Raw genomic sequence first — 18,534 nt, 5'->3', positions numbered from 1 at the left:
ACCAGGTTTCCTTTTCCTTCTTCCTCTTTACAGTCTTCCTTTTTCAACTTCCACCATTTGATCATTTCCTCTGCCCTCACTCTCCTCCTCTTCTTCTTGAACTACAACTTCATCCTACCGACCACCATCCTATGCTGCCTAACTACACTTTCCCCTGCCACCACTTTGTAGTCTTTAATCTCCTTTAGATGGACTCTTCTGCATAGGATAAAATCTACCTGTGTGAATCTTCCTCAACTCTTATACATCACCCTATGTTCCTCTCTCTTCTTAAAATACATATTCACCACAACCATGCCCATCCTTTTGCAAAGTCTATTATCCTCTGACCTTCTTCATTCCTCTCCTTGACACCATACCTACCCATCACCTCCTCATCTCCTCTGTTTCCTTCACTAACATGTCCATTGAAATCTGCTGCAATTATCACTTTCTGGCCTTTGGGTACACTGTTTATCACTTCATCCAACTCACTCCAGAAATGTTTTTTCTCATCCATTGAACACCCAACTTGCTGGGCATATGCACTAACAAAATTCATCATCACACCTCCAATTTCCAGCTTCATAATCATTACACTGCCTGACACTCTTTTCACCTCCAAAACACTCTTGACATACTGTTACTTTAGAATAATCCCTACCCTATTTCTCCTCCCATCCACACCACAACATGATAGTACAATTTGAATCCACCTTCGATCCACCTGGCCTTACTCTCCTTCCATTTAGCCTCTTGCACGCACAATATATCAACCTTCCTTCTCTCTATCATATCAGCCAAATCTCTTCCCTTACCAGTCATACTGCCAACATTCAAAATTCCTACCCTCAGTTCCACTGTCTTTACCTTCTTCCTGTCCTTCTGCATCCAGATACATACCCCCCAACCCCCACCTTCTTCTCCTTCTTCGGTCAACAGTAGCCCAATTTTTGCCAGCACCCTGTTGGCTAACAGTACTGGCGGCGGCCATTGTTAATCCGGGCCTCGACCGATCCAGTATGGAAATTTGTATCATTGTCCACATATTGATCTGGGAAAATTTTGCCCTTCCTGACGTAATTTATCCGGGTTTGGGACTGGCACAAAGAAACACACTGGTTTGTGCATCTGTTGTGGCTGGGTTCAATTCAAGATATTTTCAAATATGTTAAACTGAAGTTGTATCTGTTTTAAGATACAGTGGTACCTCGGTATATGTCCTTAATCCGTTCCAGATCCTTGGACTTATACCAAACAGGACATATACCAAACTAATTTTTCCCATAAGAAATAATGGGAAAATGATTAATCCGTTCCATGAAAAAAAATCCATTTGTTATTGGCATATTATACATTGATGGGGTTGTATAAAATAATTAAAACACTGCTTAATACTAAAATACATAAATACAAAAGCAATTAGATGAAATAAATGAGAATTTAACCTCACTTTACTTTTTAATAAAGTCTTTGTTTTTCACAATCGTAGATACCGTCGTTCTCAGCAAACGGTATGCAACAGCCATATCCCGGATACGCATGCCACCTTCATACTTTTCAACAATCAATTCAAATTTACATGAAAAACACAAAATCACGTGTTTGCTGTATGCTCCCATCTGCTGTCATGGAGCCCTTTAACCCTACACCGTCGGTAATGTTACCAATGAGCTTAGCAGTGAAGCACAACAAAGCATGGGGATGGTGAAAAAGTGCAAAGTGCTTTTATTAAAACAATCAACAAAACAAGGTGTTCAAATTAAAGTACAGTGTCCAAAGTTCCAATAAATAATCCATAAAATCAGAATTGAAACAGAGGTTAAAAACAATAGAAAAAAGTCTTCTTAAAAACAACGAGGTTAAAATACAGCAGGACGCATTCTTTAAAAAAAAAAAAAAAACAAGAAGCCCGATGCCTTTTTACCTGGCGGCCCCCCTGCTTCCCAACAGGGGAATTGCCCTACTTGCAGCTGACCTTCACTCTGCCTAATCCAGCTGTTCAGTTCACCTGGCTCTGGTAGGCTCCTCCTGACAGCGACTTGGGATCCACAGCGACCAGGGCGCCTACACTGGGGAATACACTTGCCCAAGTCCTAACATGGAGAGTCTCTCTCCTGTCGGTCAATCCCGCTCCATGATCACTCAGCGAGAGTGACCACTACTACTATTTCCTGGGTGTCAGCCCAACAGCCAGGCTCCCTGTTTAGCTGCAACGCTCTTCTGCACCAGCACTGTCTCTCTCTCTCTCTCGCGCATGCGCGCAACCTCCCTTCTGTTCTTTCTTTTTCCTCCCCTTCAAGCCGACTCGCGCTTCTGTTTATCAAGATAAGCAGCCCCAGGGACAATCACGAATGTGGATTGTCTCTCACCTGTGCACTTAGGTGAGAAATGCCCACATCACGAATCACCCCGAGAACCACTTCAGCCACACAACCGCCACGCCCCCTCATGAAGCCGCGAGCACGATGATTATTTATTTTAAAATTGGCAGTAGCAGTGGACCTGCTATACCACCCACGTGAAAATTCACAGAGAGTTATAGCATGGGTTGTTCACTGAATGCTAGCAACTGGCGCACTGACGCTCGTGGGCAGTCGTGGCTTTGTCTCGAGAGAGGTAAACAAGGGTAGCACGCAAGTCGTATTCCAAACAAAGGTCGTATACCAAGCAAAATTTTTCGCGTCCAAACAGGACGTATACCAAGTTGGACTTATTCCAAAGCACACATATACTGAGGTACCACTGTATTTGATGTCCTTTTGGGTGGCACAGCTCTTCTGTCTTGTAAATAGAAGATCAGAGTTAACATCCCTGGTACTCCCTTTATGGAGTTTGAATATTCTCCTTGTGTTTGAGTAGGTTTTCTCCATGTGCTTCAATTTCCTCCTACAGTCCAGAGATGTGCAGGATAGGTGAATTATTGCAGCTAAAGTGTCCCTAGTGTATGTTTGCATTTGAGTGTGTTCTTCCAATGATGGCCTGGCCCCCTGTGCAGGGATTGTTCCCAACTTTCTCCTGTGCTTACTGGGATAGGCTGCAGCTTCCCCACAACCCTCCTCTGGAGAATTTGGTTTTAAAAGTGGATGAATGAGATCTGTCAAAATTACATCCTGTAAAATATCCTATCTTTTGATCTATATACTCCCTGTATATATTAAGATGTCTTGAAATTAATTTAAGATATCTTCAAATATGAATATGTTATTTTGAGATATTTTGAATTGCATTACAGATATATGAAAAAAGATAAAAAGCTGCTTTGTTTTGAAATTTATGGAAGTGCTTTTAAGATAATTTTATGTGTGGTTTAGATATCTAAAAATAATACGGAGAAATCCTAAAATAACATCTCATCATTTTAAAGATGGCTTAAATATATATGTATTTCAGATAAATTTAAATAAAATTGGACTTTTCCTGAAATACATTTTTAAAGTATTTGAAACTGGTTAAGTATGCATTGAATGACCAGTATGCCATTTTAAGATGTCTTGAAATTAATTTGAGATTTCTAAAAATGCATTTAAGAACATAATGCATAGCAGTAATGTATGTTAAGAGAATCTGTAAGAAACCGTTACACTAAAAACAATAAAAAGCTATTTGGTTAATATTTATCCACTAATTTACCCCACTCATCTCTGCCACCCTCATTAGCTCCAGTATTTTCAGTGCAAACCAGTGCATTGACAATTTATTTGTAATGGTTGATTAGAAGGCGGTGAGGAAAGTTCATCTATTTGTACATTTTCTGAAACTCCTTTTTTCAGTTCAGTTTTTGAAATGTATCCTGGTAGCATTAAGTACAAGGCAGGAATCAAACCATGGCTGGTCCAAAGTCCTTTGTAGAACACACACAAACCCTTGTAGTGGGTCAGAATAGAGGAGAGAAATCAGTGTACTCTGAGAAAAAAATATTGAGAGGATGCTTCACCACTGTGTTGATGAAGGAAACCGAGCTTTAGGAAAGTAATACTATACATCAGTGCTCCGCAACCGGTGTGCCACGGCACACTGGTGTGCCTTGAGCCGATACAGGTGTGACGCGGTCAAATAAGACAATTTTCTAACTAAATAATATTTCAATGGTCCTCCTTAGAAACACAATAACGAGAATACGTGCAATGAAATATTTGCGTAAATAGCCTTTTAAAGGTTTCATAATTTTATGTGTCATTTCTCTGAAATAATAAATCCCATCGCCTGGCGCCTGTTGCCTACGACGTAGGCCCTATGTAGTCGCCAGACAGCTGTGTAGTATGCTTTGATAGGCAGAGCGCTCTGTGCCCTCACCTAGATTCAGTTCAAGCCGACGTATTAGTCGTGCTACGTCGCATTCACTCGTCTTGCGACAGTAGTTATCATTCATTACTATTAGTTGTGTTGCTGAATTGTGTATGGTTAACGTTTTTCATGTGATTCATATTTAGTTTTATACCCCTTTAAATATGGATACATTTTTACGTGGAAAAGATTTGTCTTCATGTACAGATGATGAAGAACCCAGCACAAGTGTTGCAAAAAAAGCAAAGAAGATTGTGAAAAGGAAGAACAACGAAGACTACATTCGATATGGATTCTCGTGGTGTGGTGACGAAACGGCTCCAAAGCCACAATACATCCTTTGCGGCGAACAGCTATCAAACGAGGCAATGGCACCCAGTAAACTAAATCGCCATCTAAATTCAAACCATCCCAGTTACGCCAAAAAAGACAAACAATATTTTCAGAGGCGCTTAGAACAAAATCAAAAACAGAAGCAATTAATGAAATCGGCCGTTACGGTTTCTGAAAAGGGCTTAGAAGCTAGCTACCATGTAGCAAAATTAATTGCACGTCAGAAAAGGCCACATACTATCGGCGAAACACTTATTAAATCAGTATGCATGGTTGCATGCTTGGGCCCAATGAAGTTAAGGAAGTGAATAAAGTTTCGTTGTCTGCCGATACTGTTAAAAGACGTATTCAAGCGATATTTTAGGATCACTGATTAGAAAACTGATATTGGCTGAAAAATTTGCGCTTCAAATCGACGAATCAACGGATATTAAAAATAAAGCACAACTGATAGCTATTGTATGTTTCGTTGACGAGGACTTTATTAAAGAACATTATTTATTTTGTAAGGAGGTTCCAAAGTGAACTACCGGTGAAGAAATTTTTCGAGTAACCGATGATTTCTTCAAAATATATAATATTCAATGGAGCAATTGCATTGCTATTTGCATGGATGGCGCTGCGGCAATGACGGGTAGTAAAAAAGGTTTTGTCTCTTGTGTAAAGCAAATAAATCCGATAATACAAATTACACACTGCTGCATACATCGAGAACCATTGATGGTCAAGAATTTGCCAGAGGAACTTTTGAACACGATGAATGAATGCATTAAAATCATAAACATAATTAAATCGAGAGCCCTAAATTCGCGAATCTTTGGAATACTCTGCAGAAATGGGAGCCGAATATGAATCCTTATTGTTTTATACTGAAGTTTGTTGGCTATCCCGAGGCAAAGTTTTGGCTAGATTGTTTGAGCTTCGCTACAAGGTGCGTGAGTTTCTTTTAGATCAAAGTATGCCGGAACTATACCAGCGCCTCGATGATGATTACTGGATAGCCAAACTTGCATACATGGCTGATATACAGTATTCGAGCATCTAAATGAACTTAATAAAAAAATGCAAGGACGGAATGAGAATATATTGACGTGCTCCGATAAATTACAGGGGTTCAAAAAAAAAACTCGAACTTTGGCAAGAAGAGTTGCAAAAAGGATGTTTAGAAATGTACCAAAGGACCAACCATAGTACGATTGAAAACAAGCAATTAATTGTGGAATTGGCCCAACAACATTTAAGTATGCTTCAGCAGAAATTTGATCACTATTTTTATTCTATTAATACGAAACAATACGATTGGAATTAAAATCCTTTTGCAACCAATGCAATAAATTCTACGGAAGCACTGTCACTGCAAGTTCGAGAAGAATTTATAGAATTAAGTAATGACGGGACGTTAAAACTTCATTTCGCCGAAGTTCCATTAGATGTTTTCTGGATTTCCGTTAAGAAAGAATATCCTCGCATTTCCGACAAGGCCATCCTAACACTACTTCCATTTTCGATGACATATTCATGTGAGCAAAGTTTTTCATCTCTTGTGTTAATTAAAAATGATAAGCGGTCATGCTTAAAAGATCTTGACCAAGAACTTTGGGTTGCGTTGTGAAATATTAAGGCGAATATAAAACTTTTGTGTTCATTGAAACAAGCGAAGGTATCACATTAATCAGTCATTATTTTATAATAATTATTAAGATTGCATAAAAGTAAATATAGTATAGTTTTTATGTATGTATACTTATAATATAAGTATACATAATAAAAATGAAAATTTATTGTAAAATTTGTGTATTAAATTAATATCTATATATCAGTGGGATAGCTGGAGATCATGTTGCCCGGAGTGGTGAAAAATTTGACGCCCTAAAGCTGAGAAATAAATTGGAGTTCATGTTGTCCGGGGCGGTGAAAAAATTGATGTCCCAAAGCTGAAAGAAATTTTTTATTGCGCTTCCGCAAGGAACAAAAAAAAAGGAAACTACTGTAGTTTGGACGCCCCTAAATAGCTGCCACTCGGAGCGGACTGAAGCTACGCCACTGCTATATATTTTAGCTTTTGACATGCTGTGGAATTCTAGGAAGAACATTGGTGTGTCGTAGGTGAGAAAAGGTTGCAGAGCACTGCTATACATGTCTTATCACAGTGTCTGTTAATAGTAGTAGTTTATGCAAAGATGCAAGTGCTCACAAAGAGATGATAAAATTAGACTGTTGTGATACAATAAACTGGATAGCACTCAATGAAAATACTTTCTTATAAAACCAGTACAGACTTAATATAGGGTGGTGGTGTTTTATAAAATAATATATAAAACATGTAGTATTAACTGAACAGTTTAAACTATTTTGTAAATCATTGCGTTTGTTGCTTTTTTTTGTACAATATTGATTTTACTTTTTGTAGTTGGTTGGTTGGTCATGTTGGATTGGGTTTCAATTAAAATATTAATCAGTTGTTTAATGAATATTTTTTGTTTATTTGCAAAACACGTTTGTATGTCTTTCACTGTCCTTAATGTGTTTTAATTCTGTGTATTTATGCTTAATAAGAATCAAATGTATTTATTTTAATAGGCCTGTCGGTATGGTCATGTGCAACATCTGGAGCATCTGCTGTTCTATGGGGCTGACATGAGTGCTCAGAATGCTTCTGGAAACACAGCATTGCACATCTGTGCACTTTACAATCAGGTAAATTTAACTGTTTTCTAGCTGGATATTTATGGAGTTAGAATAGAACAAATTTCCAGATAAAAAATGACAGAATATATATTTGTATGTATGCACTACAATGTTAACATCTTATTTAATGTCATATCTCTAGATGTATGATATCATTCTACAAATGATTCAAGCATCTTTAAAAACTGATTTAAAAACACTGTTTTCATTTCGAGTGTTTCCAAAATCTGAGAATCATTTTATTGCAGTGTTTGCAGCCAGTGCATCATATCTAATTTTGTATCTGTTGTTGTATACATTTGAATATAAACCCCTTTAATGCATAATTGCTGTACTCCAAAACACCAAGCACAATCTGATATTTTTTCCCTGCAGAATTTGTTTCCTAGTATTTAATCTACTTCAGGGAATTTTAACACCATGGCATGGAGTTGGTATGGCTATGATAGTGCTTTGAGAAAACATCCTTATTAATCTTTCATTGTATTTCTTTGAGAAACTGCTGCACAATTTGTACTGTTTTCACTTCTACATTTTTACAGGTTGGTCTTAACTTTTTCTTTTTAAATCATAATTGCTAATACTTAATATGGCTTTTCCTAGATTTATGTTAAGAAATGAAAATTATTATTATGCTTCACTTATAGAAATTTTTGTCTCCTGCTCATTGAGTGGTAGTTAATGAAATCAAACCATATGAAGTAATCTAACAGAATACAATAGCATTTGTGGTAGTCTTATCTGCTATGATGCTGCCTTCCTTTGCTTTATACGTTTTGATTTTTCTTGTTTGTTTTTGTAGTATCCTACTATTTTATGCTTGTGAATAAAGAATAGATGTGCCTCAAACCAATTGTGTAAGGTGTTGCATTTTTAGCATAGAACTGTGAAAGTAAATTTGAAGTTTTTTTGCTTTTTTTATTATTTTTGAAATTATACAATGATACAAACATAGTGTAATCTTTCATTTTACTTCAAATTTGGTTTTATTTAGTACAGAGTTCATTTAGAGTATATTTCTATTTCATTTGATTTTAACAATACATGCTTTTAGATTTGTGTGTGGGCAGAACCCTTTCCACTGTACTCGTAGGTGGATGCATTTAATTAGGTGGTGTCAGCTTAGTTTATGCTTTCAACAGACAAACTGTAATAGTTAAAATCCTATGTGCATTTCTCACTTGAAAAAATGTATATTTAATTCTGCCTTTTTTCACCCACAATTTTAAGGTTTGTGACACATATAAATCTATCTCTAAATATTTTTATATTCAGTTAAAAGACCTCTACCCTATCATAATCTGCTGCAGTTTAAGTTTATAAGATTGTAGTGCTATGCAGGAATATTTAAGACAGGCAATTTTAAGACATATTGACTGATAATTTTACAGTACCTTAGAAAAACACATCTCTATAAATTATTTCCTTGAAGCATTTTTTCAAAATTGTACACAGATTTCTCCATATTGTATAATAAGTAAAGCAGCTACTGTAACTACACACTTCAATCCGTGTTTAAGCAAACCTTTGGCTTATCAGCCAAATTTTTTGTCCTTGCTTAGAGCTGGCGTTTATCTGTAAACAAAAAGGAAGCAATTTGCTGAAGACAGTTTAGGATTTTGTTTAGTTCTGAGTTTGAATGTGAAGACTTTCAACAGAGTTGATTCAGGTCCTTGTCTCTGAAATTGCTGAAGAAATATAAAATTCAATACTACTTCACTCTGTCTCTGGAAAGTTCTTTTTAGGATAAAAAAATGAAATAACACAGTAATGCAAATTTATTTTTTTAACAATAAAATTCCTGAAGTCTACACAAAAAAACTCATCATTCTTCAATTCCTTTGCACCTCTCCATCAGTGTCTTTTGTTTTGTTAATGTGTCGATCAGCACAAGCAGCAAGCAGACTGCAATCCCATCCCCTCCACCTCTGGAGCTGAGTCCGTTGCAAAATTCTCAGAGCTCATTTCATGTGTTTTCTGTGTTTATAACAATCTGTGTAAGTGTAGGATGACAGGAACTGCTGAACACATAGCCAAAACAAACTTTTTCCATGTTATACTAATAATGACGTGAAGTTTATAATGTGTGATGACCTTAGTCCAAATATCAAATAAACACATGCACTTTTATTCAAGAATATAACCAAAGGAAAAAAAATATTTGATTTTCATGTTGCTTTCAATGAGTTAAAAACCCAAGCACATACACTGTCAGCATGGCACTGCTAGATCTAAACACTAGTGTGATTTATTGTTCGTGTACTGAAGTGACTTTAGCTGCAGGTGGAATTCCCATTTTACTTATGGTAAGAAGCAGAGTTGTGTCGTGGTGCAGCAGTCTATTAGCCATCGAAATTGTTGTGAAGAAGCTGTCTGTTGTTACGGTTCTGCCTTTGTCCAGAAACAGCTCCATAAGCTTTATGAACACAGTCTTGGAAAGTCTTTGCCCTGAGTTGTAACTCAAAACACAGTCCTCAACAAAATGTTGCCAGATGTCAGAGATCGCAGCACATCTGTCGTTTTTCACACGTTCTGCACAGGTGTCTTTGTTGTCAAATCGCAAATGGTGCCATGGGACATTGTATCTTTGATTGCCGGTGCAACAAATAGTTCTGAGCAGGCATCAGTTATAGCACCAACTGTGGTTACTGCTGCTCTTGTGAAAAGAATGGAGATAAATGCCATCATCTCAGAGAGGGTGAGGCAAGTTCGTTGTACCACGTGAACGTCACTGACTGAATAAAACGAGTAATAAAAAAAACAATGCTAACATTTACAACTAGACTCAAATCAAACGTATGTTTTTATTATATTATAGTAATGATAATAGCAGCTCACTACTCAAAACACAGAGAAGCCTGGCTTTGAACCTGGAACCTTTGGGTTATAAGGCAGCAGTTCTTGCCTCTACACCATTCAAGAATACATATCAGCTTACTGTCAATTGATATTTGAGCTTGGCTTTTTAACTTATTGGCAGCAACATGTAAATTGAATATTTTTTTTCTTTGGTTACATTCTTTAATAAAAGTGCACATGTTAATTTAATATTTGGACTAAAGTCTTCACACATTATACACATCACATCATTATTAGTATAACATGGAAAAAGTTTCTGCTTGAGGCATGTGTTCAGCATTTCTTGCCTCACATTTCCTTTCATCCTATGCTTACACAAATCTTTGTAGACACGGAACACCCTTGAAATGTATGTATTTCAAATAACTACAGTATGTTTATCCTATACAACTCCAGGCACCTCACTGCCAGATAAAGAAACTTGAGATCTGAGAATTTTGCGACGGACTTAGTTCTTTCAGTGGGGGAGATGGGATAACAGGCTGCTTGCTGCTTGTGCTGATCGACATATTTGCAAAACAAAAGATGGTGAAGAGAAGAGTTGCAAAGGAATTGAAGGTGGCTTGGGATTGCACGTTTTTTTGTAGGCTTCAGGGATTCCAATGATAAGTAATACAGGTATTTTAATAATAAGTAATAAGTATTGCATTAAGTTACTTGTTACTTTATAAAGTAATGTGACTGTGTAATGCACATTACTTTTAATATGTTACCCCCGGCACCGAACAGTTGTGAGCCATATGATTGAAATAAATGGACATTGTGTTGTTTTCAAAATACAATGTAAAAAGTGTTTGAATCTCTGAAATAAGATCATGTTGAAGAGCTGGTGTCCTTTCCAAAGTTAGTCCCACACTTGCTGGTTGTGTTTCTGGTTTATCTATGTACATTGTAAACTTATATCTGAAGAGGTGGGCCCAGAAGTTGTATTGATAGATAGATGAACAAAGATGTATTTATAAGACTTTTTAAGAGAGGGCATTCCACTAATTACTCAAAATAGTGGTGAGAGGCATATGTTGGCATATTTTATTATGCTGCTATTTTTGTTGAATACAGATATGACTTTCTCTCTCTCTCTCTTAAAGTAATCATCCATCATGCATGTGTTAAAATACTAGTTTTAAATGTCAAGCTTGTGTTGAAATTTGCTGATGCTCAGTTATGTCATGCACCACAGTGAAACAGAGCTTTAAATGACATCAACAACATTTACTTTTAGGTTTATAGTTACTTAGCAACCCTAGTCCTCTCTGTACACTGAGTTGAAAATTTGAGTACAATTAAATATTCTCCTAATAACATGCACACTTATCAGGAGACCAAGGCTTTAAGTCAGAAAATCTATGACGTGTAGGTGTTTCTCTCCACTGTAGTGTTGCCACTTTATAGTGTAGGAAGGCTTCTAGTTATTGTTTTTTATGTACTATAATACCACTGTCAATAACTGTTATATTGAAATAATGCAGCTTTTTCCCCTAATAAACTTACAAACTTGAGATAGACTCCCTCCTATAGGTGTCAATTTAAATTGGTAACTGCTTAACTAGCACTTTTTATTCTTCTTCATGTTTTCTGATGAGAATGACTGTACTGGTATCAGAATTAAAACAGAACATTAGAAAAATTTTAATTAGAACAGGTCATTCAGCCCAACAGGCTCACCATTCCTATTTAACCATATTCTAAAAATAAACTGAGATTTGAAAGTGCCTAAAGTCTCACTTTTTACCACACTTCTTGGTAATTCATTCCACCTGTCTGTGGTTCTTTGTGTGAAAATACATTTTCTAACATTTGTGTGAAATTTGCCCTTATAATTCAGATCTAGAAACCTGAAAAATTGATCATAAAATCATATCCTGACTTAAACGCCTTTTTTTTACATCTTCTTGCTTTCTCCAGTCTTTTTTGCAGCAGTGCAGTTACCAGTTTCTTTCGCCACTTCAATGACTTTTATTTTAAAACCAGCTTCATAGTTTTTTCTGATAGAACACTCCATTGTAGATAAGGGATACTCTTTCACTTTCGGAATCGTTTGCGTATTATTGTATGGTCACGTAGGCACAATACATAGGAAATAAAAGACAGTGTGATTCATGTTTACTCTCTCAGGAAGCATATTAGGGCCACGGAGAAGAAAAAAAATACAGACACAGTGAAGAAAAAAAAGAGTATGTCGAGAATAAAGTTGAAGAGAGGAAGTCAGTTTAAGAAGCATGTACCGAATAACATGGGTCAGGGAACACTTAACACTAAGCATTTAATGTACTACATTATTTATGATGGGGTTTGAGAAAATCTAGTAAATTAAACATTGGTTTTAAAATGACGTTTACGATGTTTTACTTTAATGACAAAATAAACTATGAGAATAAAGTCAACATGTCGACTTTAATCTCAACATAAATTTCGAGATTAAAGTGTAAATGCCAAGAATAAAGTCAGCATGTCGACTTTATTCTAGACATACACTTTTTTTAGTTCACTGTGTCTGTATTTTATTTTGTTCTCCGTGCCCCTAATATGCTTCCGTACACAGGTGGTCGGGGTGGCATGGTGGCGCAGTGTGTAGCATTGCTACCTTGCAGTTAAGAGACTCAGGTTCACTTCCCAGGTCCTCCCTGCTTGGAGTTTGCATGTTCTCCCCGTGTCTGTGTGGGTGCATTGGCGATGCTAAATGGTGTGTGTGTGCACACGCCCTGCAGTGGGTTGGCACACTGCCCAGGGTTTGTTTCCTGCCTTGAGTCCCTGTGTGCTAAATCTGGTCTTGTGTTAGCTGTACATGTCAGAAAATATTTTTTGTACAGAGTACAGTGAGATATTAAACATATAAACTTCTTACACTCCTCCACTCTCCTTTTAGCACATTGCACCACTTCCTCAAGTATTCTATTATGACTGAAATACTGAAGGACCCTCTTAGGGTTTTCTTTTGAATTATTCACAGTATTCTTCTTCAGCTGTCATTTTGCATTTTGCTGTTGTGTGTTCATAAACCCTCTGGTTACTGCTGATGTAATTTTTATTATGAACATTATATTGCTTCTTTTTCCTCAATTTCCCCCATACTTATCCATCAAGGTTTTTACATTCCTTAATAGGTAATTGTTCTTTACTGTATGGAACATACTTTTAGATATTTTAAGACTTTTTATTGAAATTGTTTAATATCTTGTTTTTTTTGCTCTGCTAAACACAGTGACATTATTGGAGTCGTATTAATGTAATATAAAGGGTCAGTGAAAAGTATATTTTTTATCGTGTCTTGAATATGACAAAATATGAATTCTGTACATGTTTATTTCTTGTTGGTGTTTAGATTTTCCAAGAGAAATATAACTTTATGAAATTTGAATTGGTACCTTACAGTTTTTATGAGTTTTCTCATCTTATATTTGGATAATTGAAAGCCAGTTTCTTTAACCTTACTATCTGAAATATTTGATTGGCTTATTTGAGAAAGACATTTGACATTTTGTATAGTGACAACAAGTTTGCCTAATAGCTAAATTCATTAATGTGGTGACCTCAGCTTTTCCATACAGTTTTTTTGTCTATAGTAAGATGTCTGGTTTTATTTACTATATCATTGAATAAGAGCAGTTCACTTCTCAAAACGGAGTTGTGCGGGATCAAACTTGTGACCTTTTCATTACCAGTCAGGAGTTGATATCAGTACGTCAGCTAGGCAGTTGTAGTAAATGTGTGTCAATGTGGCATGCTAAAGCGGCTTTTTTTTCTGCAGTTATATTTGTAAATAAAAGCGCACCTTTTGCACTTCAGGCTTCATATATTATATAGTTTATGCCTACATTTTGTCATTTACTACTAGATATGAAAAACATTTTTGTTTTAAAAATGTGTTCACACAGATTACTGTAGAAATTGGAACACACGTGAAATGCGTGTGTTCCAAGTAATGATCTATTATTTCCACTCTAAAACTCCACTTCACTCCCAGATAATCAATCAAGGCATTAGCTGGGAGATGTTCGTGCACGTTCTAAGTCGGTGGAGGGATGGAATAGCCGGCTGCTTGCAGCTTGTCTTTATCGGCACATTTAGAAGACAAAAGACGCTGGCAGAGATGTGCGAACGGATTTAAGAAACTATTTAAGGTGGGATGGATCTACAAGTTTTTTCATAGGCTCTGGTAATTCTAGTGGTAATGGTGGTGCCGACACTGTACATGCAACCTCTCTGTATGCTTAGTAAAAAGCAGGAATTTTAAAAATATAATGAATTACTGCAATACTGTATCCCAGGAAACTGGCAATATATTTTTTAGTCTTTGCCTGCAGAATTTTTTGGGTTCATTTGTATCCCAAATTTATGTAATGATGTCAGAATCTGACACATTAGACCATTGCATAAGAAGTGCAGTGGTAACAATTTAGAATTTTTTGTGAAGAAACCATTTGAACAGTCAGTGAATATTACCAAATAGATTAAGTCTTTTTTTAGCAGACTAACCTGCAGTGTCAGGGTTCATGTAATTCTCATTTCTACTCCAGAATTTAGCTAAATGTGTTAAATAATGGATGCTGATTGTTTAGTTTTTTATATGTATCTGATAATGGTAACACACCTCTCAAGAAAAGAAATGTAATGCATCATTCAATGTTTTTCACATTGAAAGTAAAACTAATTGCTGTTTATTAACAGACTATTTGCTTAATAGAAAACATAGCCTTCATTAGAGCCATGCAGAACCTGAGCTTTTTCTGCAACATCAATCAAAACACAAGATTCAACCCCAAAACGGATGCCTGGCCAGCACATGAAACCCCTTGTCAACACTCAAAGTTCCTGCCATGTGGCCAATGCTGAATTAGATTAAGTAGGCTTGAGAATGTTATGTTATTTTGTGCTAATATCCACTTTTTTTTTGTGCATTATCATTGCACAGTTGGAACATAGTGTGGTTCATGCAGTGATGTTTTTAGTCCAACTTTTTTGTTGTTTTTTCTTATTCTTTATATAACCCATACCTTATACTCAAACACCAATGACACTGTCTCCCTCACCTTTCAAAAAGTTAAAAGCTTAGTGAAATTATTATTTTTTTTTACATGATTCAATTTATTTCTTTTAATCTTTAATACAATATACTATGAGATGATCTCTTAACCTGTACTTGTGGGATTATGGTCACATTCTTAATCATGGCAGAGAGAGCCCTGTAGCTAAAAAGTGACTGTAACTATATGACAGCACCTTGTGAAGTAATCTTTTGTGCAATGAAAATGCTGACCCATTTTGTTGTTTCTCATGTTTGTGGGGATGTTATTCAATGACTGTATCCCTTTTTTGGATAAGAAATTGTGAAGTCATTCAGTCTAAGGAAGTTAAAATGATGTAAATAGTTGTAATGTTTACCTGATATACAGTAATAATAATGCTTCCTACTTGTAGCAGGCTATTTCATGTGATATTATTAATGGCATGTATCATTAATAAGTGCTTTATAGAGTGGAGTGTGAAACATATGTGCATGTTTTAATAGAACTGTTACAGGTGCATTGGGTATGATGCTAGCTAGCTCAAAATGGAACTTGATGATGTCAAACTGGTCTGTCTGTTAAAATATTAATATATAATTCATTTTCTTATAGTGTTGACCAATGATATTTTTAGTAGTTGTGTTATATGTATTTATATCTATTAGGTTCCTATTGTTTAATATATTTTTCCAATATTTCTGTTGGCAAAGTCATACCCTCCATTTAAATGGAAGAAAAATGAATATCTGAAATTTGGCAGAAAAATAAGTAATGTGTTAATTAATCTGTTATATTTTTGACATGTTATTCTTTCTTCATTTGTTTATTTCTGTATTGTTTTTCATTGGAAGAAATCATTGTTCAGGGTGATGGACCTCCTTGAGATGTAATGGGCAGCAGGTGTTGTACTCGGTTTCTGCTACCAGTTCTATCACTCAAATAAAGGAGAACTCTCTTTCACCAGCTGAAAACTAAAACTAGCTTTGTGACGCAGCTCTCCTGCTGAAAAAAAGCTTTCTGTTCTTACCATCTGTTACAAATGCTGATGTAATTCTTCATTATGTAGCTTTTAATCCCATAATTTGTTTTGGCATGTTTCTGTGTTTATTTTTTAAAGCACACTAATAATTAGTGTGACATATCTTTGTCATGTTGAAACCTGCATTACTAAAGAGAATGCTGTGCATTGTTATGTATATACCTCCATTGATATCCCATCTACATTAGGGAATCTGAAAGTGTGATTTGCTCTCTGTATTGTTTATTGTGATTTCATGGAACTCATCAGCTACGGTTTCTTTATAGTCAGTTTGTAAAGACATACTGAGGGAATGTTCTGAGATGGAGCAAAGCATGGTGGAAGGCTGTCCTTTATTTTAAGTGGATGAAGGGATCTTAGACAAAATGTTTGTTTTTCATGAATATCACCAGAAGACTATGAAACTGTTTTTATGGAGAGGTATAATTAAGCATTACCTTCTATAGTGTTAAAGAATCTTAACATGGCTGTGTGGACTAGATTATAAGATCATAACCTACACAATGCATGGTGAGTTGCTGGTCTGTGCTCTCCACTATTAGCAAATGTGCTGTTGAGCATGTTGTTTTATTAATATTAACCAATGCCCTTTTCAAGTATGCTAAATCACTAACAATAACTTTTAGAGATATTTAGAATGTAAGCTTAAAATTTTATTTTAATTTTAAAGTTTATTACCTTTTTTGTTTCATGTGTTCATTCAGAAAGGAGGTAAGAGAATGTACTATTCAGTGGTCCCGGTAGGTGACCAGTGCAGAACAACAGCAAAAAGTATTAAAAAAAATTTCATGTTCCTTGTGAGGCATAATCCACATGCAAAGTTATCCATTCATTTCCTCACAACATCAGAAACATGTATTTTTATTAAAAAAAATTTCAAATGAACCACTGGAAAACAATCTTGTGAATGAGGAAGAATCGCACACACATATGCAAGTGAGCGTCTGAATTGAGGTCTCACCTCTTCTGCTCATTCACTGGTCAAAAGCCCTGTCTTCAGTTCAAAAACACACAATTGTAGGTATGTATTGTACAGTTTATAAACTATGCTGGCTTTTTTTCGAATGAAAAAGTTAATATTTCAGCATTAAAGGCATAGTTTTTGCATGTTTTCAGCATTCAACTGGATAAGGAGCATATGGATTATGTGACATGAGTAATGAGGATTTTTTTTCTTTTTTATGTTTTTTGATGTTGTTTGCTGTTGTCCAGCATTGGTGACCGTTCGTTCCATTGTATGATAAATTATTTTCTCTTGTTCTGCATAAAAACATGAGAATAAACATTTTCCACAGCCACCACTACATAGCACATGGGATGAGCAACATTTAAATAAAATATAGTTTTTGGGTACAGAATTCCTTTAAACTATGTTAAAGCATCATATACAGTAATATAAAAATTCAAGGACTCTGATCAAACTTGCCTGCAGGTTATATTTACCCTTAAAAAATATTTGTAATACAGTAGTAAATTTTGTAATCACATTTAGCTACAGTAGCTACATGGAAGTAGGGCTTTTCTGTATTTTAGAGTTAGTGTGCCATCATACAAATTGAGTACATTTATAAAAATAATATGTGCATTGATTTTGATTATGCATTTGAAGCATTACTGAAAGATATATTAGAAGTTAAATAGGGTTAGGCACCAAGGTTTCTTACATTATATAATTTTTAACTCTTAAAACTCTTAAAATCACATAAAGATAAAAAAACACTTGTTAATATATAGTTATGTTGTGCCTCTTTTGGTTTGTTTAAATAAACACAATTTGTAAAATTCAGCATCAGTTTTCCAGCAACTGATTGACTTTTTTTTTTTTAAACATAACTGCATGTTGATTATAATGGTTCGTAATACTGCCATGCAAGCCATGGGACATGGGTTTAGATTTCTGGCCAGGTCACTAGTTGGAATTTGTTTGTTCAGTACATGTCATGCTTTAGCTTTCTAAACATTCCAAAAATCCATCCATCCATCCATTATCCAACCCGCTATATCCTAACACAGGGTCACGGTGGTGTGCTGGAGCCAATTCCAGCCAACACAAGGCGCAAGGCAGGAAACAAATCCCAGGCAGGGCACCAGCCCACCACAAGGCATGCACACACACACACTAGGGACAATTTCGAATCACCAATGCACCTAACCTGCATGTCTTTGTACTGGCGGAGGAAACTGGAGTACCCGGAGGAAACCAACGCTGACACGGGGAAAAAAAGCAAACTCCACACGGGAAGACCCGGGAAGCGAACCCGGGTCCATTCCAAAAATCTTTAGGTTATATTACTCTGGTATAAGGTATATCTGTTTTATTTACATGTTAGACTGGGATTTACC

General features: G+C 35.9%; 1 protein-coding gene across 3 annotated transcripts in view; it reads left to right on the top strand.

Moving 5' to 3' along the window:
- The window catches only part of shank2b (SH3 and multiple ankyrin repeat domains 2b), a 1,055,424-nt gene that overhangs the window by 372,273 nt on the left and 664,617 nt on the right, over positions 1-18,534 (top strand). For all 3 annotated transcript variants that reach the window (XM_039749058.1, XM_039749068.1, XM_039749076.1), the window contains exon 10: positions 7,180-7,296. In XM_039749058.1, the coding sequence (XP_039604992.1) occupies positions 7,180-7,296 (117 nt within the window). The remainder of the gene's footprint in view (positions 1-7,179; positions 7,297-18,534) is intronic.

This window comes from Polypterus senegalus, chromosome 1 (genome assembly GCF_016835505.1).
Source record: "Polypterus senegalus isolate Bchr_013 chromosome 1, ASM1683550v1, whole genome shotgun sequence".
In the NCBI taxonomy this organism is placed as follows: domain Eukaryota; kingdom Metazoa; phylum Chordata; class Cladistia; order Polypteriformes; family Polypteridae; genus Polypterus; species Polypterus senegalus.
Note: the sequence above shows the minus strand (reverse complement) of the source record. Positions and strands in the feature narration are given on the sequence as shown.